At 39.1% G+C, this 27,672-nt stretch overlaps 4 protein-coding genes and 1 long non-coding RNA gene across 10 annotated transcripts in view; 3 read left to right on the top strand and 2 right to left on the bottom strand.

The window, feature by feature from the left end:
* The window catches only part of dagla (diacylglycerol lipase, alpha), a 39,699-nt gene extending 35,952 nt beyond the window's left edge, over window positions 1–3,747 (bottom strand). For both annotated transcript variants that reach the window (XM_040011258.1, XM_040011257.1), the window contains exon 1: window positions 3,031–3,747. The gene's annotated coding sequence lies outside the window, so the exon portion shown is untranslated. The remainder of the gene's footprint in view (window positions 1–3,030) is intronic.
* Window positions 3,748–5,147: 1,400 nt separating this feature from the next.
* On the top strand, window positions 5,148–8,292 carry LOC120721509. The gene is made up of 2 exons (XR_005693182.1): window positions 5,148–5,380; window positions 6,124–8,292. It is a non-coding gene; the product is annotated as an uncharacterized LOC120721509 (long non-coding RNA).
* A 5,198-nt stretch (window positions 8,293–13,490) lies between these two features.
* Window positions 13,491–14,693, top strand: polr2l (RNA polymerase II, I and III subunit L). Its single transcript, XM_040012039.1, has 3 exons — window positions 13,491–13,621; window positions 14,059–14,163; window positions 14,473–14,693. The coding sequence occupies exons 2-3, from the start codon at window positions 14,069–14,071 to the stop codon at window positions 14,579–14,581; spliced, it is 204 nt and encodes a 67-aa protein (XP_039867973.1). The 5' UTR covers window positions 13,491–13,621; window positions 14,059–14,068; the 3' UTR covers window positions 14,582–14,693.
* A 188-nt stretch (window positions 14,694–14,881) lies between these two features.
* LOC120721588 (cleavage and polyadenylation specificity factor subunit 7-like) lies at window positions 14,882–21,176 on the bottom strand. Of its 4 annotated transcripts, none has more exons than XM_040012023.1 (10): window positions 21,071–21,176; window positions 20,461–20,631; window positions 19,827–20,030; window positions 19,069–19,172; window positions 18,832–18,977; window positions 18,391–18,727; window positions 18,081–18,184; window positions 16,850–16,994; window positions 16,395–16,721; window positions 14,882–15,190 (listed from the first exon to the last, which is right to left on the bottom strand). In XM_040012023.1, the coding sequence occupies exons 2-10, from the start codon at window positions 20,548–20,550 to the stop codon at window positions 15,172–15,174; spliced, it is 1,476 nt and encodes a 491-aa protein (XP_039867957.1). In that variant the 5' UTR covers window positions 20,551–20,631; window positions 21,071–21,176; the 3' UTR covers window positions 14,882–15,171. The 4 variants fall into 4 exon arrangements, with proteins under 4 accessions (XP_039867957.1, XP_039867956.1, XP_039867955.1 ...); XM_040012022.1 differs by lacking the exon at window positions 21,071–21,176 and adding an exon at window positions 20,830–21,050; XM_040012021.1 differs by lacking the exon at window positions 21,071–21,176 and having other exon boundaries at window positions 20,461–21,050.
* sdhaf2 (succinate dehydrogenase complex assembly factor 2) lies at window positions 21,171–26,584 on the top strand. Of its 2 annotated transcripts, XR_005693198.1 has the most exons (5): window positions 21,171–21,279; window positions 23,424–23,647; window positions 24,045–24,154; window positions 26,162–26,351; window positions 26,456–26,584. XR_005693198.1 is itself a non-coding variant. In XM_040012037.1 (4 exons), the coding sequence occupies exons 1-4, from the start codon at window positions 21,253–21,255 to the stop codon at window positions 26,290–26,292; spliced, it is 492 nt and encodes a 163-aa protein (XP_039867971.1). In that variant the 5' UTR covers window positions 21,171–21,252; the 3' UTR covers window positions 26,293–26,584. The 2 variants fall into 2 exon arrangements, 1 of the variants encoding a protein (XP_039867971.1); XM_040012037.1 differs by having other exon boundaries at window positions 26,162–26,584.
* The last annotated feature ends 1,088 nt before the right edge of the window (window positions 26,585–27,672 follow it).

A 27,672-nucleotide genomic window follows, 5' to 3' on the forward strand; every position in this document is an offset into this window, starting at 1 on the left:
AAAATTAATCAAGACAGTCTAAAAAAAACTCAAAGATGCTTGTATATTTCATCATCAACTTCCAACTTCCAAGGACATTAACTCTATGACTTTACTGTCTACTTATCAATAACAGTACCTTGATCTTTGTAACTCTGTTTAAAAGCATTAAAATTAAATACCAGTAAAAAGACATACAGTTAACTGGTGATCCTAAATTGCCTTTAGGTGTGAATGTGCGTGTGAATGGTTTCTTTGTGTTACACGTGAATTATACTTCTGCGTCCCATTGATGCCATAACTTACGTCATAACCGGATCACAGTTTTAACCTTGAGTCTTTTAACTTCTACGTAACCTGACATGCATGTCCCAATAAATGTAATTACACGTTGGGTTGATGCGTAGCACAATGACTTGAATGGCGTGGATGGTTACGATATTGAGTTTCCAGTCACATTGTCAGTTAGGGCGCAGCTTTCCCACAGAAGTTTAACTCAAGCTTTAGCCCTGCGACAGACTGGCAACCTGTCCAGGGTGAAGATGAATGGATGGATGGATTTGGCAGCTAGACTTGTCGGTATTAAACAGGTATTTTGCAGTGTGCCTACTATAATCCCTAATGGTAACAAACTGTATAGCACTGCTCTGTACAGAACATAAACGTTGCAGTATGTTACTGTCAGCTGCTTTGGTTACCGTTACACTGTTTGCATTCCTACTGTAAACTCCAAAAATAAAATGCATTACTGTAAATGTCAACTGCATGTTCTCATCCTCCTCCTCTCCCTTAAGCTGTAACATTTGTCCTGTCTTCCTCCCCTCACCCCCTACCAGTCACGGGAGATGGCTGTCCCTTCTTGAGCCTGGTTTTGCTAGAGGGTTCTTCCTGTTAAAAGGGACTTTTACCTGCCCACTGTCGCCAAGTGCTTGCTCAAAGGGGTAATTTGATTGTTGTACAGAAGTCCAAATCAGAAAGCATAAATGAGTAACAATATATCTACACCCCTGCAAAAAGATGCATTGATGCGGTCGATAATTAATGCTTTTTGTTATCTGCACTTCCATAAATACTGCCAAATGTTCTACGTTGCTTTATCTAAAAGCCTTTTGACTCTTTAACTCGCTGTGAAAAACCAAACACCAGCATTAGACCTGTTACATCAGATTAAATTAATAAGTCTAGAGTGAAGACGAGAAGCCAGGCAGTTTTCTAGCACAAGAAGAGGTGACGTAACAGAAACTCTCGCAAAAACTGATGGGGAAAACAAAGAGACAACATATCCACCAGGACTCTGCTGGAGGCACTTGGTTTTCATTAGGAGAGAAGCCTCACAGGGACACCAGTGAATCAAGTGTTTACACTGGTGTTGATGCATCCTGACATAGCCAGGAATGGCCTGACTGGCTTATTTTGCAAAAACACTTAGCTGTAGTTGATCTCAGGAAAACTAGCAATGAGCTTAAAAATGAATGAGAAGAAAAATAAAAAAAAAATCTTCACCCTTACAAGATCTTCACGCAAAACCTAAATTAACTGGGTTTTCCCTCCTTTCCTTTTTGTGTGAAGCTTTTCCACACCCTTTACAATCATGTATGTGTGCATGGAGGGTTAAGGTGGGGACGTGGACTACAATATTGATTAAATACATAAAGGATATGCAAGTTACAGGTGTAATGTAGGACCCTAGAGAACCCTGTCAGGGATATTCTGGCTCAGAATGGGCCTTCAGAGGTTGACTGAATAGCACAGTAAAGGCAACATGTCTGTTAGCTTATTAGAGGGAAATTTGGGCATTTTGTTTTTATTTCGGACACATTATACAATTAAGCTGCAGCAGATGAAATCCTAATTAACGAATGCGGTTTAAAAAAAAATATTTTATTGTATTACTGGAAAGCACTGGGTGAAACTTCCTTTGGGGATGGCTAAAAGCTTTTTTGGAGGAGGGTACCAAAAATTCCTCTATGCAGTTTCCTGTGCAGAAATCATAAACGAAATGAGATATGTACACATGGGTATAGTCCAGTACTTATCTGTGTGTCATAAACATGCCTCCCTGCAGCTCATAAACAACATATTAAGCACCTTAATATAAAACCAAAGACCACAACAGATCTTGACAACAGTGAGTGCCACTGTATGAGTAATAACCAACATTTCCTGCTCTCATCTCTTGTTTTGTTCAAATACTGTGTCATTCTCTTAAACCAGCATATTGCTATTTTTCAGGCATTTGTTATCCACTTTGGGACAGCCTGACATTCTCCTTACACCCTGCGGTCATCTTTCATCCATCGTGGCTTCATAAAGGCAGAGCACTTTGAGTGGGCATGAAAATATAGATAGAAAAGAGAAAAGCATGGATCCACAACTGGAAGTCGTGAGAAAAGAAGGACCCAAATTAGCTGTGAAATATTCAGTGTGAATGATAAAGAGGTGTGACAGTCCCCATTACTGTCACTGTGCCAGGTCCCTTTTTTTTTGCAGGGAAGCGTGCAAGCATAAAGTCTGGATAATGTACTGGTCAGGCTTTAAAGCCTTGTTGGAAAGGCTCCTCTGTAGTAATGTTAAAGAACAGGGGATTGATGAGTTACCTACTAAATGAGGAGACAAACACCACAGAGTAAAGAGGTCTTCTGCACTACTTATTCTTGTAAATTGTGAAAAAAAAAAAAAATCTGCCATTATTTTCCTGTGTGATTTCTAACAAATAAAGGTGAAACACACAAGAATAAAAAGCACTCACACCGCTGTTAGCTGATGTTTGTATTTTGCTCCAGCACCTTAACGTGTGATTCCAACAAGTCGATCACCATCAGTGGCAGTAGTACCCAGTCTCATGCAATCAGGACAGCTGCTTGAGGTGACATCCTGCCGCCCCAGCAAATGAGGATACGGCCTAAGAAATGTGCCTCAAACAGCGCTAAGACGTGGGTTTAAAAGCCGGGTCACGCTGGCCGTGTCGTGGCGGGCTTTGCTGCCCTGCGTGTGCATATGACTAAAGGCGGCTTTACAGTCAAGTCTCATCCGTTTGCTGCTACTGCTCACCTGTGTTTTGACGATGCCTTGCCAAGACCCACTGCATCGGTTCCGCTCTCTTTTCCATATCCTTGCGACTGTCGACCCGCCTCAGGCTCGTCGTCCCCGACACCGGTTGAAGGTTGGCGGCTGGATGAACACTCAAACGCCTCACCGATGGAATTAAAATAACCGTGCAGACGTCATTACAACAGAAGGATGAATGGACCCAGAGACATCAAAGACCGGGAGCTTCCTCGGTTACCTCCCGGCTGTCAGGCAATCCTGAGACTCACAGTCGAAGCTGTAATTAATCACACGGCCGTTTTGAAAGCGCTGGAAACTGGCGGCTCGGCTCTCCGCTTAATTGCAACACGTCGTCGGCTGTGGTGGTCGTTTTCACGTCCGAGCTCTGCATGACTATTTCGATCCATGAAACAGAATTACAGTCCCCTGGGATTAGCGAACATATCGAGCCCTTCGGGTTTCACGTTGTTGTTTGTAGCTTGTGTGTGTATGTGCCAACAGCCGGACAACTCCCGAATCCCGACACGGACGGCAGCAGTTCCCGAGAATCTAGCCCATCCCCTAGGATATTTTCCCACCGAAAAACGCGTACGAATTGGCTATTCCCCTTCCGTGTGTGGCTGCGCAAACCCAGGGCAGCGTTAGGTTTACGCACACCTGACTCGTCCCCCCCCCCCTTTTTTTTTTTTCTTTTTTTTTTTTTTAGTAAATGGCAGACCGACTCCGTGGAGGTGCTGTGGAGAAAGGGCGCCACCGGTGGTTTGTGAATTATCGGCAAACGTTTTCAAAGAGAGCGGTGCTTTTGTTTTTTTTTGTTTTTTTTCAAGAGGTTGCCGCTCCCCTTTGTGATGTCATCTAGAAAGACCCAGGGGGAGATCCGACAGTGATTTCTTTTTTCTTTTCTGTTTTGTTTTGTTCGCTCAGTTCATAGTTGGAGCAAGCTTTCCAGCTCTGCGCGCGATTCACAGCAAGAAACAACAGAAACGTCAACTTACTGAAGTGGGAAAGGTTGTTCTGCGCATGCACGCTTTCTCACACTCGGTGACGACACTGGGATACATGGATAAACGCCGTTAATAATTTATTTTGCATGACATCATGACCCAATTCTCCCACCCGTTTTTCCCCTCATGACGTGCTCCTTGCAGATAATAAATCAAATCCATATTGTGTAAGAAGATATGGATATGCAATAAAAAATTCCCTTTTGGGTTGTGCGCGTGTGTGTCGTCAGCTGGTACGGACCGGTAGCCTCTTAATTTGCAAGTTACTATCTTGAGATATCACTTTGGTCTTTGGATCGACATATAAATGGCGTCGGGGCTGCTGCACATCTTGCCGTGGTCTTGAAAAGAAGAAATAAATGCGAAAATCCTCGTGAGAACACAGAGCCATTGCAGCCACAGGACTTAACTTTCACATGGAAAAGTGAACCAAGAGCTGAGCTCTGGGACTGGGGTTTTAAACAAACATCTAAAAAAAAAATAGCTTTTAGAAAAAAATAGATTTTTTTTCTTTTTGTTTCAACTTCAAAATCTATATCTGCACACACACACATGCAAATGTTTGTCCACACTGTTATTATTATCCATGATGTAACTATGATGTAACCAAAAGAAATTAGATATTTAGAATATAAAATATATTTAGAATAAAGAATATGTTATACATTTTAATAAATGTATATTTATAATTTCTTTTATTATTGTAATTATTTGTTAATTTATTTATTGTTCATGTACCCAGTGACGCTAAAGCCTTGATTTTCCGCTTTAATTTGGAGGATGTTGCCTTTACGTTATGAATAGCGTCTCTAGCCTACGTCACTCTACTCTTACGTCTTATAGGTTGGGTAAAGGGTTAATAATTGATGGCCATACTGTCAACGACATACCAATACACCCCCGAAATCCTGTAAGATTAACGTAAGCTCCTTTTATCCACAGAAACTGTTTTATTTGCAGTTAGCTGTGTCTGATTATCGACAGATAATTTAAAAAAAATGCTTCTAAACGAAAAAACAAGTTATTTTAATGTATTAGCCTGTATTTGACTAGTTTAATGATCACAGTAATATAAACTCGATTAAATAATGAAGGAAATCCCATTTATTTAGCCGATAATTGCGCAATGATCTCAAAAAGACGTGATCCAGGAGTCGACTCCCCCTAATTTGAGCACCTGATGGTACGTCCCAGTTTCTCGTCCTCTCCCTCTCATTTTCCTGCCGTCTGCTTTCTGCGTCCTCCATCTCTCCGCTGTCTCCCACCTTCCTACGTTAAGGACATTCAACTTTTGCCGTGTTTTCTGTACCACCCGTTATCCCTGTAATATATATAGTGCTGCTGGATAGGTAGGTGAAAACTATATTTCCTCTATTAGATATTTCCTGTATAACAGGGGACTTTTTTGTTAAGCTGTGTCCAACATGCATTTTGTAATATTGAAGCTGAATAATGCGTTCTTTTAGTCTTGTCTTGTATTTATTCCTCTTCGTTTGTCCTAATTAGCATTTTCCCTGATTTCCTCTGTTGCAGTGACTGTACTCCTTATTTCTTTCCTCCATCTTGTCCTACATTTATAGCACAAATGACTCATGCGGGCTTTACAGAATAGAGAACAAGGAGGGGGAAAAAGATAAAATCTTCATGTTGCATTTCCACTATAGGCTCTTCTCACGGTCAAAGTTGTAAAGATTAAGCCTTACATCAGCTCTGCAGATGCAATGCTTTCCTCCCCCCCTTGCCTCCATTATAAAGCTAGAAGATTGTCCCATGAAAAACCTTAACATAGGACGCTTCTGTGGCTTCTTTTTCCTTCAGTCGGAGATCGTGTCACAGGAGATGTCACCAAAATAAACAATTTCAAGCCCCTATAAGCACCAGAGCATTCCTATCAATGTCATATTTCCAAGGTCACATTTAAGGCCCTATCGCCTCACGACTGCTTCACTGCTGTAAGGTGAATCCATGATTATCAGGTGCTCTTTCATATGCCAGTGGCTTTACACTCAACAGAGCATATGACATGATGTCTGAGCCCAATTTAGAGGGATAATCTGGCAATGTCTGTTTGCTGTCTTTTTTTTTTCCTCAGTGAAGCAGCACAGAGCTGACCTTATAAAGTATCCTGTGACCAGACCACACCTCTGTCTCAGAGCTGATGGAAGCCAAAGGCAAGCCTGGGGCTTCAGCTCCAAAGGCAGCACCTAAAGTGGAGAAAAAGGAGCCGGCTGCCCCACGCAAGTCTGACCCTGCCCCTGCAGCTCCTGAGCCGGAGCATCGCCCTCCTGCGCAGGATGGAGCAGCGGAAACAGAGACAGCAGCAGCCGGTGACGAAGCTGCAGCCTCTGGCACAGACTCTCTGGAACACCTGAAGCCCTTTCTCATTGGTGGGGCCGTTATTGCTGCGGGAGCCATCTTGCTCGGAGTATTGCTACTGGCGAGGAGAAATTAAAACCAAATCATTATCTGAAGTTGGGGTATTTATTGGTTGATGACTTAGATGGTCGCTGCTGATTGGTTCACAGACTATCATGATAAAGATTGGGGACTTTTTCTTTTTGTTTTTTTTTAGCCCTGCTTTCACTTGTAGTGAATCAACTCATTTGATTTCCAATCAAGGCTGTATATGGAGCATAATTACACATATTATATGCATGAATTTGCTACAATACTGCATCTGAAGTGTAATTATATAATTATAAAAAACACACACAAAAAGACCTTACGCCGAGCTAAAAACCTGAACTCTTAAAGGTAGCTTATTCAGCTGCTTTGTCTGGTTTAATCTAATTTGAACAAATATTGACAAAAATGTTTAAATATTTGTACATTCTTGCACCAGAAATGAGCTTGGTTCACTTTGCTAAAAGAAACACGTGAAGCCTCAAATCATAATATTGAACCTTTGAAATATGAATAGCAGCTATCAGAGTTCTAGGTTTTTACTTTACTTTAAAATGAGACTGTTGGAAGAGAAGAGCAGAGAATAGCTGGGATTGTGCACTGTGGTGTATTGAAACTACTCTGGCTAAATCATTGATTGCCTAATGGAAGGTACTGAGTTCCTCTATTAGTATAGAGCGTATGAGATATCGAACTGGCGAACACAAGCAAGTACAACACAATAAAAATTCAGAGAGAACACATAAGTATGCAGGGGTCGAGGAATGGCACATGAAGGGTCATTGGATGTAAAATATGTATACTGTGGACCAGAGTATAATAGTGCAGTTATTTATTATTGTAGAATAAGCAGATTTATTTTACTGTCAAATTATATCACAAATCAATAACCTTTCGTGTCTTACACAGCAGCCGCAGTCATGCTGTTTCAATCTGTTTACATCTTACAGTAGATGTTTAGCTGTAGCAGGCTGAACAGCCATTAGTGTTGTGTATCAGGTTGAAAGCCTGCTGCCAAAACATGATAGTTATTTCTGTCCTCCCTCTGCCCCTCTTATGTTTTCTAAACCTTGTCAACCTCATTTAGGAATTAGTAATGAGAGCATCCCGAATACTCTTATACAATGAAAGTGTGGTGTACATGAACTATTGTTCTATAGTTGGATAGAACTGTAGTTTAATCAAAAGGGAAAAAAGCAGTCTCGGTTTTTGTTCCTGCACTCATTAACTTGTACAGCTGTACACATTATTTCCAACTCACATTGCAAAGCTCATGGGGGGGATTGTCCCCCGTTCCATAAGTAGATGCATAAGACAGTTCTAACACATATTTAACTTTAAGGATATGTATACATTTTACACATTACTGGCCATTAACATTGTGCTAACACTCAGCACTCATCACTACACTTAGCACCCCAAGCATGTCCAAAACATAGATGGCCTACGCCAACACTGAAACAAACTTCACCTTACATTGTACAATACAGTGTACCAAAAAAAAGAAGAAGAAGAATAAGAAAATTCCTATTTTCATAATCTCAACAGCGTATAAATGCAATAATTCAGATAGGACTCCTCATTTAGCACACGTGCGGTAGCAAGTTAAATTATATAAACATTGTCATAATGTGTGATGTTAGTGATGGAAATGATGGCGATGTTACATATGATGATAATGAGGGTGATGGTATGCTGTGGTATAGTATGGTGGCTGTAATGATAGTATTGATGGTTATGATATATTTTTTTATATATTTATAACATATTTACCTTATGCACCCTCCCCTTAGCTCCCAAACTTCTTAATGTGTAAAAAGAAAGTGAAACCCAACTTTATTAAAGGTAGTGAACCAACCCAAGTGAGTATGTCTTTAATCACAACTTCAGCTTTAAATGGATTATAAATGATACTCAGTTTCATCTGAACTTTATATTTACATGTCTATTAAAAAACAACAACAACATTGTTTATTTATGTTGGCATAGTTGAACCTTTTCTTCATATATATATATATATATATATATATATATATATATATATATATACACATACATACATACATATATATATACGTTAACGTGTTGGCCGTCTAGCCCCACACAGGGGTAGCTCATTAACGGAGATTTTCCGTGTTGTGGCGTTAACGTCATTTCAACGAGATTAACGCTGACAGCACTAGTGGGAACACAACGAATATGACTGCACATTTACACCGACATCATCCTAGTGCAAAGACAAGTGGAAGCAGACAAAAACAACAAGCATGCATGCTACAAACTTTACCCGAGTCATTTAGACAGCCGTTAGCACATGATTCTCCTTATGGGGACCTGATATGTTTAATATTGTGGCGAGCTCAGACATTACCCCACAAAAAGTCCTGCAAATGTCCAGGTGCCTTCTTTTGGCGCACCGGCCGGTCATGACCGGCGGGGGAAAAGTCACTCGGGTCAGAACATGGGGTGCCACCATCATCCCACTTCTGACACCAATGTGGCGAGCTCAGACAACGAGGAGACGGAGGTGTCGTTTGGTCTTGCTTCCCGTGAGCTAGCCAGGGAGCACAGCCGTTTATTGACATCTGCAGAAGAACACTGCCGCTAGCTAACTGCTCAGCGCGGCAACCGCACAGCAACAACAACAACAACAACACACAGGGCGCCCTCTGACCCCGGAAGGACACACCGTCGCAGCGAGAGGGCGTCACCCGTCACTATGGCAACATAAACAAAACATAACTGTACAAACAGAACCCCTGAACAGCCCTGACCCGCTACAATATGCTGCTGAGAATATAGCCCAGAAGAAGCGTATAGTATAGCTTTTATTTTGGAAAGAGCCATTTCTCTGTAATAAACTCTCTTTTCCAAAGATGAGTGATTCCTCAATCAAATACAGGTGTTACCGCGCCAGATCCGCGGCTCCGAACCGTAGTAAGGAAACCTCTGGCAGTTACTTGAAGGTTCTGTAACTGACTCGTAGCCGGCAACAGCTTACTATACAGGTCAACTCCGCTAGCAAAAAGATCGAAGGAGGCGTAGGAAACTGCTTCACCGAACTTTATTTCTTCTCTAAGGCACGAACATCGCGCACAGTGGGCTGAAACAGTTTACTCACAGCGAGCATCGCCGACACAACTCTGGCTGTCGAGGGAGTTATTATATTCCTTTTATTTATTTTCTTTTCGTCTCTTCTGTAGCTAACCGTTACTTTTCCCCCTTCTCTGCTCTCTCTCTTCACACACACACCAGGCAGTCCCGCTACACACATCCCGAATACATTTCCCATCAGGCTTCATCCTTAAAGGGCCATGCCTGTAACACAGGGCTTGCAAAATCGCTAGCCCGACATCCCGGGCTAGCGATTTTTCCAGTCGGGCTACCAAAATCTATCTCTGCCCTGCCCCTCGGGCTATTGTAGGAAGAAAAATATATGTCAATGCTTTTGCATTCTTTCGGAAATGTAGCTGGGTAATTATGTCATTGGCATCGGTGAGCCACTGTCAATATGTGACATATTGAAATCGCGTTTGAATTTGCGCTTGTTTTTTGCTTTCACTTTGCAAATGTCCAGGTGCCTTCTTTTGGCGCACCGGGACCGGCGGGGGAAAAGTCACTCGGGTCAGAACATGGGGTGCCACCATCATCCCACTTCTGACACCAATGTGGCGAGCTCAGACAACGAGGAGACGGAGGTATCGTTTGGTCTTGCTTCCCGTGAGCTAGCCAGGGAGCACAGCCGTTTATTGACATCTGCAGAAGAACACTGCCGCTAGCTAACTGCTCAGCACGGCAACCGCACAGCAACAACAACAACAACAACACACAGGGCGCCCTCTGACCCCGGAAGGACACACCGTCGCAGTGAGAGGGCGTCACCCGTCACTATGGCAACATAAACAAAACATAACTGTACAAACAGAACCCCGAACAGCCCTGACCCGCTACAATATGCTGCTGAGAATATAGCCCAGAAGAAGCGTATAGTATAGCTTTTATTTTGGAAAGAGCCATTCCTCTGTAATAAACTCTCTTTTCCAAAGATGAGTGATTCCTCAATCAGATACAGGGCTCGCAAAATCGCTAGCCGGGCTACCAAAATCTATCTCTGCCCTGCCCGTCGGGCTATCGTAGGAAGGAAAAATATATGTCAATGCTTTTGCATTCTTTTGGAAATGTAGCTGGGTAATTATGTCATTGGCATCGGTGAGCCACTGTCAATATGTGACATATTGAAGTCCCGTTTGAATTTGCGCTTGTTTTTTGCTTTCACTTTGCAATCGCGCGAACTGTGTATAGAGAGCGACAGCACTGTTTGGTGAGTGATGATAATTTGCGCACCAATTCCTCTGACATCGTCTTATCAATCGTTAGCTTACTATGCAAACATGACAAGTGAAATCTCCCGCAGCAAGCTTAAACATATGAGAGGTTGATCGCGCAGAGAATCGCTGACCGTTATGTGTGTGTGTGTGTGTGTGTGTGTGCAAAAGCAGCAGGATATATATTTTAGTTCTGCTGAGCCAAATAAGAGAGGTCAGGGTGAAGAAGTGACAGCCAAAGAAAAGCTTAATACAAAACGGAAAAGTTATGACAAATCAGACTATAAGGCAAAAAGAAAGTGCAGCTTTATGGTTTCATGGACAAAAGAATTTCTGTGGCTGCAATATGACGAGCGAAATAACCGGGGCTGCACATAAGTGGTCCGCAGGTGCGCATTCGCTGTCAAAAAAAAAAAAAAAAACGCGCACAAGATATGAAGTTGCAACGTGTGTTTGCATACATAAGATTTTCTGGAGGAGGACAGACATTTGTTTAAAACTCTTAAAGATGTCGAAGAAGCTCCTTTAAGTAATTACTTTGGTGTTCCTCTACCTCCAAAGAAATGTCAGAAGGAGTCCGAACCACAAAAGAAGCATGTATTCTCGGAAAAGTGGTTGCAGGAGGTGAGCTGGCTTCAAACAAATGATGAACGCACAGAGATGTGGTGCGGAATGTGCCGTGAAAATCCCACTCTAGCGGACAAAAACAGTGCTTTTTATATGGACACAAACGCGCGTTGCAACTGGTGCGCGTCTTTTATTTTGACAGCGAATGCGCACATGCGGACCACTTATGTGCACCCGTGTAAATAACATAATGTTCTGCCGGGTGTGTTGTTGGTTTTCTCTCGATTTCTGAGTCGACAAGCGCCTTTGTTACTGGGACCAGTCATTTTAAGAAAGGCCCCCATTAGAACCCATGAGAAATGCAAGAAATGCATTATTGCTCAGTCTGCAATATCTTTCCCAGAACAAACACCAATTGCAAATAACATACTAAAAATAAACCTGAAAAATCTGTTTAGAACAGCGTACTATGTTGCAAAGAGTGAACTACCACTGGCACAATTTAGCAGTCTTTGCAAACTTCAAAAAGCAAATGGCCTAGATCTTGGTTCCACTTGCCTCTTACCCGTGACTTCAGCGGAAATTTCAAATTCAGGATCTGACACAGACTGATTCATGTCCTACACAGTTCTTACAAGTTCATAGAAATTTCTGTTCAATGAGAACCAAGTATTTGAGTTGATGATTGTAATTTTTATACAATGTTGTAATTTGTTTTTCAACAATTTTTTGATTAATGTTTTGTTTCCTTTACAATATTATACTTTAATGTATAATATTGTAAAGGAAACAAAACATCAATCAAAAAATTGCTCTCTTTTTTTATTCGGGCTACTTACATTTATTTTGGGCTACCAAAAACTGAAGAGTCCCTGCCCGAAGGGCTACCAGGGATTTTGAAATTTTGAGAGCCCTGAGATATATTAATTTTTTAAATTACTTTTGTTTCAGCAACATTAAATTTAAAAACTGTACTTTTGAGTTAAAATATATATTTATAATTTTAATAAATGACAAATTAAAAAGGCATGAACATTTTTTTTTGTATCGAAAAAATATCGAACCGTGACACCAAAGTATCGAACCGAACCGAACCGTGAATTTTGTGTATCGTTGCACCCCTAATACATACACATACTAACTTCTGGTTGACTTAATTTTACTTTCTGTATTCTGTGATTTGTGTTTATAGTTCACCATAAATGTATCAGACTGCATCAGGTGTCCAGGAACGTCTTTAATCACTCTTTTATTACCCCTTTTGAGGCACATTTCATGTAAAGTATTAGTTAGGGTGTATTGTTGGTGTCAGGGTGTATTGTTATGTAATTCATTTTTACTCCATAATCAATATCTGCTGGCCCACGGAAACCATTATTGTGGTCAGGTCTACTTTGCTCAACACGTCCTCCCAGAAGGATGTTTCGTTAATGTGACATAGGATGTAGTTATACCGCTGAGAAGTATTGTGTCTGTTTTTAAGGCATCTGCAGTTTGCTCTATAGTTAGTGTGACAGCTTGCTTTCTGCTGAGTCAACTTTATGGTCATTTTTAGAGCTGTTCTTATGTGATGCCAATGCTATATGTGAGATTTTCATAGCTTGGCTGCTGCTTTTCTATCATTTTGCCAATGAACAATTTACATGTATTATTAATAATATGGAAGCTATAAGGGTACATAGAAACTGAATTCTTTCCTAATATCTCCATAAGTCTCTCTTATTAATGTGTGTGTACAAGATAATTTACTAGAAAAGTGATATGCATGTCTAATTTTAGTCGTACAAAGATGCGTTATAATGAAAAGAAACACCTACTCAAGCTTTTCGTTTTACCTCTAAATGTCATAAAATTAAATTCACTCCGCTATTGCAGATGAACAAAGGATAACCATCAGCAGGGAGGCAACACATTTCCACACATGAAGTAAATTCTCTTATTTGCACAAGATATTTTCCACATCACTTGTTCATAGATATAAATATTAAGTCCATACAGTTTAGGCTTTTTTTTTTTTAATTTATAACTTAGCGATAATTCTAAATGTAGTTAACCTTTACCCATGCTACATCTCTCCGAGAAGTTTTGTGAAATTTGTCTAGATTATTTTTTTCCCCCCCGGATCTTGATGAAAAACAGTGAGGCCGAAATAGTCCTTTATTTTGAAAGATTCTAACAGGAAGTCTTCTTGTTGTTGCGGTTGGAGAAAGCAAAGCTAGCAGTTACAGCTTCTCCGGTGTTTGTTTCTCTCAGAAGACCATACCTTGTGTGCTTTAGCGAACGATAGTGGCAACGGTGAGTAAATAAAACGTGACCTTCTGCTTTTTGTGGTAAACAACCAACACTGCGATTCGCAACATGTTAAAGCAGCTAGTTTTATGCTAAGCGCGTGGTTACGCATGCTGAAATGGCTAGCTAGGTATTTTGTTCAATTAATTTGATAACTGCTCCTGAAAAAACACGCACAGATACAAAAAAATATCAATAAACACCGTTTGGGTTTATCACCTTGCATAATTTATAGTTGTCTTAGCTACACATCAAAGATACAGTATTAGCATAATAGTGACGCTAGCTAGCTCGGAATTAGCCGGGCACCTACTAATACTTTCAAGTTAAACTTATCGCCGTTTTTCGTAGATCTATGAAAACAAAATTGGGTCGTTAACATCACATACGTGTTTGATACGTAATTTTATTGGGTAAGTTGAGCACCAGGTCTCTATTCACAGGTGTCTAAACATGATCATCCCTGTACGGTGCTTCACGTGTGGCAAGATTGTTGGTAACAAATGGGAAGCATACCTTGGTCTTCTTCAAGCCGAGTACACAGAGGGGTAAGACTAATACATTCTGTTTTGTTCCACTGACATTGCCTCTTAAATTGTAAGTAACTGTTGTATTATGGCAACACAACTTAGTAGCAGTGCAATCGCTGCACATTGAACTTTTTTCGTTTGTAGAAGTTGAGTGGTTTGAAGTCAGTTTGAAGTCAGCTTGAAAATTAGTTGATGGATTAAGTGAATCATAATTGCATGAGGCCATTTAGACCATTTTCCTCAGTGTGTTCAGTAATGTCCATGTACTTATTCATTCAGGATATCATGCATTAGCTCTGACATTACTTATTCTTCTTCCTTCTCAAGTGACGCCCTGGATGCCCTGGGACTGAAGAGGTACTGCTGCAGGAGGATGCTTCTTTCTCACGTGGATCTTATTGAGAAATTGCTGAATTATGCGCCATTGGAGAAATGAAAACTAGAAGAACTGTTTGGACTTTGTGCAGGCTGAAGTTTTGAGTGTTTGTGTTATTAATGTGATGCATTTTTCTAAATAAAGCTGTTGATGGCATTGCTACATGTGCTTAGACCTTTGCTGTCTTGTGTAGTTGCAAAGCTTAGTCCCCACACTTGTTCTATGCATTAAAACCAAGCAGCATGATAAATCTTGTAGCGAGACTTTCAGTAGTTTTACATTTTAATGTGTTAACAGTGGTCCAAACAGAGGCAGTTTAAATGATTTTTGTGGTCCCCAGTAAGCAGATAAAACAACAACTTGGATTTATGTTTATGGATATTTTTTTGTACATTTAATACAAAAAGTGATAAATTTTACAGTTACATAAATTAGGAGGCGCTTCTGTGCATGCAAGCTTTGAAAGTTGATGTCCCAGCAACAATTCTACAGTCTTTATCTAAAATTACAGATCCTGGAGAACTTAAAAAAGAAAAACTCAGTACCTTCAAAGAAAAAAAGTACACCTTGGACTTTAGAAGATGCATATCCGTAGTTTAATCTGGAATTCTTCTACTTTTTTCCCAAAAAAGGCCTGTCTTTGCTCTGCTTCAGTCACAGGACTTCAGTCTAGGGATGGGAAAATAATACATTTTGAAATCAACAAATTTTACAAATCAGATCTACACTATACTGAACATAAAAGTAAATGTTTTCAGAAATACATTTCCTAAATGGGTTCTGTCATTTTAGGATGCATCCTGTGGTGTTTCACACAGCAGTATTTGTGCTAATCCCTTACATATATCTTGACTAAAAGTTCTGCATTTGATCAAGTAAAATGTTTTCATTTTACTTGATCAAATATAGCTGTGCTCTGTCAGTTCACGGTGCAGGCAGATTTAATAAATTGATCCACTGTAATATAGTAAATTTATAGTAGTAAATTTAGTGAGTTTCACTTTATGAACCATATACACATACATAATACAGTAAACTGCCAGAAGGATCCAGTCACCGATCCAAATAATTAAATTCAGATATTCAATCACTTCCATGACCATAGATGTATGAAATCAAGCACCTAGTCATGCAGACTGCTTCTACAAACATTTATGAAATGTAACGGAGCTCCTGCTCTCAGGACAACATACACTCAGGTAACACTTAACCATCTCTCTAAGTTCATATTAAACCATAAGTGACAGATGTGAACTTTACTGCTGAAGTTACCTCTTTTCATAGTACAGGCCTCAGATCTGATGAAAAGTACTTTTAATATGAGAAGATATTAGCTATAAGAAGCTTTTATACACTTATAAACCAAAATGAAAAAACTGACACTAAATAATAAACTACTATTACATCACAGCACAAAGTGCTGCTAAATTCCTGAACAAATTGTTGAAGGTTGAAGGAAGTAAAGCACAGTTATTGTGCTCTACATGAATAAATCTGCATTATCAGGTTTACTGAACAAACTAAAAGATGGAAGTCTTATTTGAGTTTTTTGTACTTATTACTGTGTAATGAGAAACCTAACACGGATGACAGAACTTCTTGAGAGCAGGCGACTTGTGTTTTTTTTTGTCACCATAAGAAAAACAAAAGGTGAAATAAAAAATGGCTCATTTGTTCAAGTAAGTTGTTCCAGTGAGTTAGCAATATCGGAATGCAACCTATGTGGAACACACCTGGGCTTTCCTTCCATCAGAGGTCAAAATGTCTACTGGAAAAATAGTAGATATTCCAAAAACGTGAAACTGATTGATGGTAAAATATAATTGTAGTGTACAAATTAATATTAGTGATAAACTTACCTAATTAGTGGTACCTGTCTCTGTGATCTCTGTGTCTTTCCCGTTCCCGTGAATAGGCCTTTTCCCTTTCTCCACTCCAGGAGTGCTCCAGGTGTCTTCGAGACATTCCTGCATCTTCACAAACAGAAGAATAGTCCCTATCACGCTCTCTGTCACGACTCCTGTCCCAGTCTCTATCGCGCTCTCTGCCACGACTCCGTTCCCGGTCTCTATTACGCTCTCGACTCCGTTCCAGGTCTCTTTCACGGTCTCGGTCACGGCTCCATTCCCTGTCTCTGTCCCGCTCTCGCTCTCTGTCCCGACTCCTGTCCCGGTCTCTTTTTCCAGAGCGACTTTGTTCACTGAAAAGAAATATGGTTTTGTAACAAAGTAAGAAATCTAATGCTAGGTCCAACCTCAGTATTAGTTCATATACATACATATATATATGGACAACAACGACAGCGTTTTGATAGGCAGTTATACAAACCTGTAGCCATAGTTGCCCTGGATAGAGACTAGACAATCCTTGAGTGATGTGACCAGCGTCTGGCATCGCTCATCTCCATACACTCTGGACTGCTTAATGATGGCAATGGCAGTTAATAGTGTTTCCATGGCCACCTGCAGGTCTCCTGATGTAGAAATTTGGGAGATATTAGAAGCATTTGTTTGTTTAGTAACGAAGCATTTTAAAGTTCCTAGGGTTAGGTTTAATAAAAAGTTTTTGAAAATGGGCGACAGTTACTACAAAATTCATTAAAGATAGGAAAGTATCTCGGAACAGAAGCAGCAGGGAGGCTTGTTGAGTCAGAAGACATAAAGCCTGGCCTGAGGTGATGATTCACCTATGTGTATACAGAGACCCAGAGCACGCAGCCAAAAAAAGGCTGAGAGGGCTTTGGGATAAATCTCTGCATGTTGTTAAATGTGCCAGCCGAAGCTTCATCTTAAACTCCTCTCAAATCCCAAGTAGAAATAGTTAGAACTAAGAAAGGCTCTTATTTCACTCTGATAGAACTAGAGGTAACAAAACGTTTGAAGAAAGTAGAAATTAAAAGTGTGCAAAGCTAGAAAAACATAACCAAAAACCTAAAGGCCCCAAAGACACAGATTGTGTTGTAAAAGCACTGACAATCAAATCTGATTAAACCACAACCAAACAGTCATGTTTTTCTTATTTTGCCACAAATATGCTAAATGTACTAAATTCTTGAGTTACTTATTATTCTTTGTATTTTTCTTCAAAGGAGCCAGTCTTTCTTGTAATTTTTTGCAACTGCAGTATTTTCAATAAACTGAACTGAAGTGGAGACCAAAAAAAAAAACAAAAAACAAAAAAAAACTGGCAGCCCAAAATAATAATAATAAAAAACTATCTATAAAAAGTCATGTCCTTAAAAATAGGAATAATCTACCAAAGAACTAGAACTGTTGCAGAGATCAGACTGATTAGCATTAAAACAGCATTTTCAGAGCCTTTCAAATAATGCATAAAGTCTGTAATGACTTATGTACACAATACGGTATTTTTTTTATCACTAGTAAAAACATGTATTCAAATTATATCTAAGACAAAAATATACTATGATATGTGTGCTTCCTAATTCAAGTGCAAGTTGTGTGGAACAACTTTACATTTTGAGTGTTTCTCCAACTGTCTGTTAATCATAGATAATAAGCATAAAAAAAACCTGTGTCCCATATGCATTTATACTTACCAGCTGTTGCACCACTCACAGCTTTTGTGATGGCACTGCTGGCAATGGTTCTGTTTCTATTCATAAGCTCCTCCAAATGTTGATCTGAACTTTTAGGTGTGTTTCTGTAAAATAGACAGTTATTAGTAAAAGTAACTAATGTTTTAATGTTTTCTTTTTTGTAACTACTAGTCATAAGTAATCTCTATTCTCATTTATGCCTCTCTGTATCCTGCTCATTGGTTCACGTTCCACTGGAGGTTTAATTTCATCTCTCTGTAAATGCCTTTAGTGTGTCAGTGGCTATAAAAATTAAATAATGTGTTCTCACGTTTGTTGGCTGTAAGCTTTGCTGCTGTGCCCATCCTGTGCTGGGCTGAAGTATGTGGGATGCATACCAAGAGACGGGTGGCTTGGGACAGGGACTGGATGAGGAGGGAACAGCGGGGCTGCCATGAGCGGAGCGATTGTTTGTGGTATATGTGGAAACAGGGGAGGTGGATGACCAAAAGAAGGGCCGGGTAATGGAGGAAAGCTGTTAGCAAGTGGATGTGATGGAAAAAGTGGAGGTATAGCAGACGGGGCGGTCTTCTGTGCTAATAATACTGAGAGAATCTCATCTGACGAATCAGATTCCTTGGTTTCTTTGTTAGTTCGCAAGGGTACACCTGAAAAAAACAAAAACAAAATACATCTCCATGAAAAATGTTATCCTGACATTTAGTAATACAAAGTAAATATCAGGGTGTTGCGAGAGTCATCTTCCCCTTACGTTTGTTTGCTTCCTCTTCAAAAAAAGCAAGGTTCTGACAAGTGGCATAGCGACAGTCTATCCTTTCCCCGTTGATTTTACACTGTGGTACTTTTTCCAACATTAGTTTTAGTGACTCGTCTGACGTTATCACCACCTCTGCAAAGCTGCATCACAGAGTAGGAGATAAAATTTAAAAGAAAAATACAAAAATGCTTTATTTTTTAAAGGTTTCTCTATATTTTACACAATACTCACCCTCTTGACACACCATTACTTCTGTCCTCAGCAAACTTGATGTCTGCGATGTTCTTCACACCCAACCCTTTGGCCATAGATGTTAGGTCATTCTCAGTTACCCACTGCAAGGATGAGAAGGTTTGTAAAAAAGAAAAAAAAAAAAACTGGTAGGGGGAAAGTCATTCAACTTTATAGGTATAACAGATCATCTACTGCAGCGGTCCCCAACCCCCAGGCCTCGGACTGGTACCAGTCCGTGAGTCGAGAGTTGTGGCTCAGGTGTGAAATGTATAGTTTTCAGGGTTTTTATTGGTTTTCAGCGTTATTTTGTTATCGTTAACTCGGTTTTCCTGGGTCTTTTCACGTGTGTTATGAATAAATTTTCGATACCGGTACTAGTTTTATTTTGTTGTATTTATCCGCGACACCTTAAAGGCCGGTCCATGAAAATATTGTCGGGCATAAACCGGTCCGTGGCACAAAAAAGGTTGGGGACCGCTGATCTACTGTATCTATGTAGCCTTTGCTAGTTTCTCCAAATGTTTTAACACATTTGGAGAAGAACTGGAAAATTTAATATCCTCACAAAAACTGATAACATACTAAAGTAATGCCAACTGTGTAAACAAATGGCAAGCATGGTATAGTGTGCTGTCTTGGCATTATATAAAGAATCTAAAATCAGATTATTATTTATTGTCTTCCAGTAATGTTTTAGTATTAACAGTGTTTCTAAAATGGATGAAAATGTATTGGCAATGCAAAACTCAACTCACCCATGGGAAATGCCCAACATATACAGAAAGTCTCCTTAGATAGTTTGCTCTTTTTGGAGTATTTGCTTCTGTTGATTTATCCTCTTCCTTAGCTGATGTCTCCTTACGTAAGGACTCCTTGGTAGCAACATTCTTGTCTTGGTTAACAGAACCGGTTAGAACGGCATCAAAAAGTTCATTTGCTTCTGCAATTCTATCCAAATCCTGTGAAGTATAGAAAAAGAATAATTACAGCAGTGGGCAAAAGTCTTGTCAATGCTGCATATGATCACCTTTACTTTTCAACACACAAACTCTGTTAATTTTGTCTTTTAAAAAATATTGAACTAAAGAAATATACAACTAAAGCCCAAAGAAACTATTCCAAATCGGTTCTTTGTTAAATTTCATCCTTTTAGTTAAGTATTTTTCATGTCATAGGTGAGTTTTAAGTAGCTCAAAAACATACTAACATATATTCCAGTATTAGATAACGTAAAATAAAAAAAAAAATAAAGGATGTGGCACCTTCCTTCTAGGAAGATATGTACCGCAGTTTTATTTTTGACCGATTGTTTCAATAAACATTATGTTTGATCGTTTCATAAACTGACTTTTTTTTTTTTTTTTGCATTGATTTCAATGCCAGACTCACCTCGTCGTTTTGATTCAGGTCACTATATAGATCTATATCTTTGTCCTCGGTGCTTGGTCCAGCTGCATGTTCTCGTCCTGCAGCAGCCATCCCGTGGGCCGAAGATAATTAATTACTTGCAATCCAGCTAGTAATTGTTATTTGTTTTAAGTGCAGCTCGCACATGCACACCTTAGAAATTAACACAAAGGATGCACTTTTAGAATTCAAAAATTTCACTTTTCCTTATTTTGTTAGCTAACGTTAATGTTCCGCTGGACTTAAAATAAGCATACTGTGGCTAAAACTGAGTGTGACAAACCTAAAATACAGTCTGCGGAAATAAATGATAAGAAAACTGAATTTTGATGAAAACTTTCACAAACATACAAGGTATTTCATAGCACGAGCTACCAGTTTACTTCTCATTCGTTCTCTGATCAGCTTAAGCTAATGTTGCTACTCTGGCAGTTGGTGCAGCTGACATAGTCACCGGCTGAAAACAACAATCGACTTTTAGTTCCTGTAGTCAAGTTGGTTTAGTTTTTGGTAAAGGGTCAAGCATGTATTTAGCTAATGCATTTGTTTTTGAGTACGAAAAATAAATAAATACACAGATTAACTATATAACCTCTAAAGGTCCAGCTACGTTTTCCTGCAGTTAAACAAAACCACGTGTGGGCTGTGTACAGCCCTCCCTCCGGTAGTTTCCTGTGACCGTACTTGTGTAATTTCTGTCAGACAACAGAAACATTTCGACAGGGGAGACGGATCTTCGTCAAATTTGTGGACCTTAAAAGAACCTGGGTTAAAATGCTCTCTTCTATTGTCGCGAAAAGGGTGAGCTAGCGAGTAATTCATCATTTGTGTATTTGTTGCTTGAAATCTGAATCTGTGGCCGTCGTAACGTCAGAGCTCGCCGTCTAATTCTAAACATTTTTAGCGTCAGTACGTTTAATGTTCAATAACAGGACGCAGTAACAAACTTAATAGTATTAAACAAACGGTTCAGTATTTCGCGAGGGTGTGGCATTATTATTGTCAGGGTTGATTTACCTCTGGTGCAGAGAGGTTGTCCTCTTGGAGGACAGTTGTACAACAGTGCACCGAGTCTCAGATTATGCAATTACCCTCTGCTTTCTTTATTTTAGTTTAGCAGCAAATCTTTAGGACTCCAAGCCATCATAGTTATTATAATATTATTATAGATAGCTAAAAGCGAAAACTGAAACTGGGGAGAAAGAAACGTTTTAGATTATATGATTTGCATTGGTATATACTATACTATAAAGCCTTGGACCAACCCTCACTTCTTTCAAATTTGCTTCCATAGAGTTAAAGGGCCTTCAGGAATAGTTCTCCTAGCTTTTTGGAAGTCTTTCTTTTTTTTTTTTTTTAAATTTTTTTTTTTTTTTTTTTTTAACATTCCCCAGCCCCCCACCCCACTCATTTTCACTCCAGTCTTTTTACCTGTTTTGCTAAGCCGCTCAATACTTACTTACCATTCATTCAAGCATAAAATATACACCTAAATCAAGGAGCCCGACGCAAAAACGCATAATTGGTCCTATTTCTTCAGTTAAACTGATGAAAGTACAGTTTGACAGGCATAAAATTGTATTTTTCTAATAACAAGTTGATTTCCAGAGAGCTTTTAGCTGAAAACTTAACATACCTCAGTGGGATATCAAGTGTATCCTTAAAAACAAAATTTGAGGAAACTATAAAATTGGAGGACAGTGACAGGTCTAAAAACAAAAAATGCAACAGGTGAACAGTGTCTGAAAGTTCGGTCCTTAAGAAAAGCAGGAAAAAAATCCAGCGAAGACCCGATTCAAGAGATGCATCCAGTCCTTCAGTTGACACATTTACTATTCACTGAAGCCTCGCCAGGAACGTGGAAGGGTGGCTCTCAAGAAGCCATAGTTAAAGAAGGGAAAACGTGAGAAAAGGCTGAAGTTTGCCAAGTTACACAAGGACTTAACTGAAGATCGATGGCAGCAGGTCTAATGCAATGTCTGGGCCTGCATTTCAGCCAGTGGTGTTGGAGATCTTGTCAAAACTGATGGAATTATGAAAGCAGAAAAGAACTGTCAGACTGTGATCCCCCACGTAATTTTCATTGTGTATTTTTCAGGCTATGATGAATAGTTAGTTGGATTGAACAACCCCCAGGACACACACACACACTCACTCACTCACTCACTCACTGAACACCATCAGTCATTCTTCAACATTGCAGGCTGTGCTAATGAGTATAGGCGGTCCTGCCAAGTTTTGACCTCCAGATTAATGTATATTTCCACATATTTTCATAAATAACTGCACACCTTTCCCACTAAACTAGCAATAGATAAAGAAGTGCGGGATCCTCTTTGTTTTAGTCTGTTTGCTCGTATTTGTCAAAAAGCACGAGGAAGCATGGAACATGTTTATTGTGATGTGTCTACCTGTGAGTAAATGAAGGACATTGTGTTTGCATTATAATGTCTAACACTACATGTAAAAATATAAATAAAATGAATAATGAAACATTTGAAACAATAACACTTAAATTGGAAGACTGAAAGCCAATTTAAATTAAACAGAAAACACAAATTCTAGATCATAAAATGAGAAAATGGTAAATAAAGTTGGATGCTGATACCTGAACTTAAATTGAAAATACTTAAGAATATTTAGTCTCAGCATGACTCACAATTATCAGTGACGCAATGTCAGCTGAAAAATGCGAACAGCAGAACACAGTCTCTAAATTGTTCCTCATGCAACTTATTAAACTTATTAAAGCTGTAATGGCAGTTTAACATGTAGATCTAATGCCTGTATTAGCTTTTAGATAATAATTGCTACCACAATCTTGCCCAAATACAATGTTTGTTAGTAACTAGAATAATCGGATGTACTGACTCAACACGTTCAGAAGACACAGTGGATTATTTTACCTATCACATGTGTCTTTTAATGTGTGCTTGTCCCATCAGCTGGTAACCGGGATGTGTCAGGCTGCTTGGAGACCAGCAATCACAGGGCTGGTGTCATCTCGTGGTTACCGCGGGGACTCTCCCGAAGACACAAAGGTTGACCTGATTGAGATCCCTTTGCCCCCTTGGAAGGAAAATCCAAGCGAGCCCATCGACATCAAGAGACGCCGCCTTCTCTACGAAAGCCGCAAGAGGGGCATGTTGGAGAACTGCATATTGCTAAGGTTGCTGAATTGTACTGATTTTGGCCGTGACCTGCGTTGTTCATTCATCCATCTCAGCTTTAAAGGATGTGTTTACATCCAGTATTTTTTTAAGCACGGTTTTAAGTTTGCCTACCATCGATCTTTGCTCCTTCTTTAATCAAATCCAGTGTAAATGCGATCAGTGACAATAATTCATATCACTGTTTTTTAAATACATTCTTGAGAACATTTGAGTTTAAAATGAGGCTTTGGTGCAGTCTCATAGTAAAAATTTCATTGTATATGTGAGAATAATATTTTAAGCATTTTCAATCATTAGAGCTGTTTTTTAAGTTTTTGTTTATCATTGTGAAGGATTTTTTTCTCAGAAAACAGGAAGGAAGCTTCAGATTCTGATAAATTTTCTGTCTTGTAGCCTTTTTGCAAAGCGATACCTGAACACAATGACTGAGAACCAGCTAAAGCAGTATGACAGGCTGATTAATGAACCAAGCAACGACTGGGACATCTACTATTGGGCAACAGGTGAGAGCCAAGTAGTGTTTTTCTTTTTAATTTTGCAGACTCATTTTCATGTTTTGTCTCTGTTCTAGCTCTTAGTTGTTTTGGAAGTGATTTTAATTTTTTAATGCTTTGCAAATGTCTTCCCAAAACTCAGCTCTCTTCATTAAGTCCTCCAATATCTCCCTACAGCTGCTCTTACAACCCATGACAATGTTGGGAATGCTGCTACAACATGAAAAAAAATGACTGTCTTTACAAACTCACCTTCAGTTAGCTCCCTCCACATGTATTTTTAAAACCAAATAGCACTTCTGGTGATTGTTGTAATTAGCTATTCTTCTATGACCCCGAATCCAAAAAAGCTGGAACGCTGTGTGAAATATAAAGTTAAAACAGATTTCAAATCTCATTACTCCACGTTTTATTCAGAGTAGACCATAGAAAACATTTCCAATGTTTAAACTCTGAAGAAGAACATAAATACAGCTATTTTGAATTTGATTCGGCAGCAACATTTTTTTTTTCTCTTCTTTGAAGAACGTTGGGGAACTTTCAGGACTGGAATCTTGTCCCATTCTTGTCTTATTTAGGATTTAGATGTTTTATAGTCCTGGCTCTTTTTTGTTATATTTTACATTTCACGATGCTCTAAGGACCTGGGCTCTTCTGCTACAAAGCCATGCTGGAGATGATGAAATATTCCAAGTCTTAAGAATTTTACGTTGAGGAACATTATTCTGAAAGTGTTCCACAGTTTAGTGCGGATTCAGGAACCTCTGCTCATCATCTGCCTCTCTAAGATGCTCTTTTTATACTCAATCATGCTACTGACCTGTTGCCAGTCAGAATCAGAATACTTTAATAATCCCTAAGGAAATTATGTGGGTTACAGTCCCTCCAAGACGATAACACTAACAGACTGAACTAATTAAATTATGCAGTATATTACAAAGTTAATAAAATATAAGAAAAAGCTCTAACATCTATACAAATAGCTCAATGTAAATATCAAGAATATTAATTTAACTAAATAGCTGCAAAATGAGGATAAATAAAATGGTAAAAAAAAAAAATAGAATAGTGGCAACTGTAGTAAAATGTTGTTGTTATTATTATTATTATTATTGATTTTTCTTTTATTGTTACTTATTATTATGTTGCAGGATGTTTGAGTTCAGATGAGCAATGAATGAGACTGTATAAAAAGTGCTACACAGATAAATAAACTTGCACATTAAAGCACTAAAGTTAGCAGAAGATGGAAGTTTGGGGCCAGACATTACTCAGTTACAGATATCTAAAAAGCCTTTGACTTGTTTGCAGCAACAAAGAAAACAGCAAAAGTCAATTTGTTTTCACCTTCTAACAACCAAATGTGTAAAACTCCAGTGGCTATGATTATTTATTTGTTTAAATATTTTGGTTTGTTTTAACTGACAGATAAGAAATAATAAATTGTATTTGGAATAATAGATGATGATGATGCTGTTGTTATAACAGTGCTTATAAATGAACTACACTTCACTTACTGTTTTTAAGCTTTATCCTTGGAACTCATTTACTTTTCCTGGATAACCTGGCTTTTTACTCTTGTAATTTACTCTAATTTGTTCCGGTCATTTGCCTTTTTGTGTGTGAAAACAGCTGAAAACAAAATCACTGTGCGAACAGCCTGAGCATACCAAACTGGCAGCATCTCTAGACAAATAAACTGTTGCAGGAATTCTGACAGGACTGGGACAAATAATTACAAAGCTGTTACTAAGTGATTAATTGAAATGCCTTTTTTTTTACATTTAGAAATTAATCAACAGAATTTTCAAAGTGACATAGATGTACTATTGGGATGAAGAGGGAATGATCTTATTTCAGTTGATGCATGTTGTGCATCTTCTTATTATCACTGAGGCAAAATATGTTCCATCAGCCTACATCCGTTTCAATTTTATGCTCCTATATTGTTCTAAAATCAACTGAGGTGATTCTTTATTTTATGCTCTTTGCATCCTGGTCTTTTTATACTTATAGAGGCTCAGCCCACCCCTGACGTCTACCAAGGAGAGGTCATGGAAATGCTGAAGGAGTTCACAAAAAACCGCAATCATGAACAGAGGCTGGACGCGCCCAGCTTGGAGTACTTGGAGAAAGAAAACCAGTGAGGTCTTTGGCCTGCCAGGCCTTTTACAGAGACTCATTAAATGAGGGTTTCAGAGTGAATGTGAGTGTAATAAATCTTTACAGAAATGCTTCAGAAGTTGAAACTTGCTCTGAATATATTGTATTATAAATGTGTGATTCAGTGATGTATATTCAAATTCCTAGGTTTGCTAGAGGCTTACTGAAGAAGCCACCTTTGACTAATGGCTGCAAGATGATTTGTAACTCAATTTTACTGTGCCTATTATTGACATTGTGGGTTATTTAATAAATGTTAATGCTTGTCTCTTTGCATTGCTGTGTCATTCATGACTGTGATTGTGCCTATAATGCCACGGTATTGGATCACGTGACTGCAGAAAGCCATGACTGACAATATAGACACTGCTGTTACATAAAGAAGGTTGTGCAGCCTGCAGTGTGGGTTTACAGACACCAGAGGGAAGCAGATCCCTTCAGTTTCAGTGTCAAATTCAAGCTCCGGCTGATTTCAGTGTGGCGAATGGCTCGCCTGAAACCACACATATCTCACATACCTTATTTTTAATGCAGGATGCAATGTGAAAATATAAGCTATCTAAATAAATTACAATTAAATTTAAGCTGTGTATTTTTAAGCCTTTATTTACAGTAAAAATACTTTCTGTCAAGCTGAGTTTTGCAATCAAACCACATATATTATTGGTTAAAACCAAAAAAAGGTTGGGGGTTTTTTTGTCTCCCCTTCTAGTAGATATGCATGTGTTGACTAAGGGGAACATTTTTTTTTTTTTTTGTCCGGTTATGTGTCATGTCTGTCCAGTGGAACCTTGTACTGAGTGCAGGAGGGAAATGCCCTCTGGCCAGGAGATGTGCACAGACTCTAAACAGATGACAAGCCCTCCTGTGTACGTCCATCGAATATTAATGCACACATGACGTGCAGCCAAGGTGTTACACAAACAAGGCAGACATGAGACTGAGGCAAATATATTCTCCTTTAATAAGGGAGAATATGTTGAGGAAGAATGACCTTCACTTGTTACATTGTCAGCTTTTCCTAAAATAGACCGAGATGATGTCAGAAGGGTTCCCCTCTGTGTGGTTTTTTTCCGTTTCACTGCCATCTGTCTCAGCGCTTACCTTTATTGCAAATGGAAATTAACCAAGTACTTCAACCATGAAGTTTATTTCTTTTATCCATTTCAGAGGAAAGCTAAACTAGTATGCTACATACACTTTTTGCAGTGGGTGTAAAGGCGATCAAGTGTTCACTCACCGAAAAGGTTGTGTTTGAACCTTCTGATTGGCTGAGGTTTGTATGTGCAGAATTATTTGCATGTTCTGCTTGTGCTTTTAAGGCTTTCTGTGCACATGTCAAAAACATGCACGTTAGATTTACC

Source organism: Simochromis diagramma, unplaced genomic scaffold (genome assembly GCF_900408965.1).
Source record: "Simochromis diagramma unplaced genomic scaffold, fSimDia1.1 OVJJ01000603.1, whole genome shotgun sequence".
In the NCBI taxonomy this organism is placed as follows: Eukaryota; Metazoa; Chordata; class Actinopteri; order Cichliformes; family Cichlidae; genus Simochromis; species Simochromis diagramma.

Coding starts and splice junctions, on each gene's coding strand:
- LOC120721588 (XM_040012023.1), bottom strand. CDS start 20,550: ATGGCTGCTGCAGGACGAGAACATGCAGCTGGACCAAGCACCGAGGAC. Junction 18,978..19,068: donor AGTAATGGTGTGTCAAGAGG/GTGAGTATTGTG, acceptor TCTGTGATGCAG/CTTTGCAGAGGTGGTGATAA. Junction 16,722..16,849: donor CAGGGCAACTATGGCTACAG/GTTTGTATAACT, acceptor ATTTCTTTTCAG/TGAACAAAGTCGCTCTGGAA.
- sdhaf2 (XM_040012037.1), top strand. CDS start 21,253: ATGCTCTCTTCTATTGTCGCGAAAAGG. Junction 21,280..23,423: donor CTTCTATTGTCGCGAAAAGG/GTGAGCTAGCGA, acceptor TTGTCCCATCAG/CTGGTAACCGGGATGTGTCA. Junction 23,648..24,044: donor GAGAACTGCATATTGCTAAG/GTTGCTGAATTG, acceptor TCTGTCTTGTAG/CCTTTTTGCAAAGCGATACC.
- polr2l (XM_040012039.1), top strand. CDS start 14,069: ATGATCATCCCTGTACGGTGCTTCACGTGTGGCAAGATTGTTGGTAAC. Junction 14,164..14,472: donor CAAGCCGAGTACACAGAGGG/GTAAGACTAATA, acceptor TTCCTTCTCAAG/TGACGCCCTGGATGCCCTGG.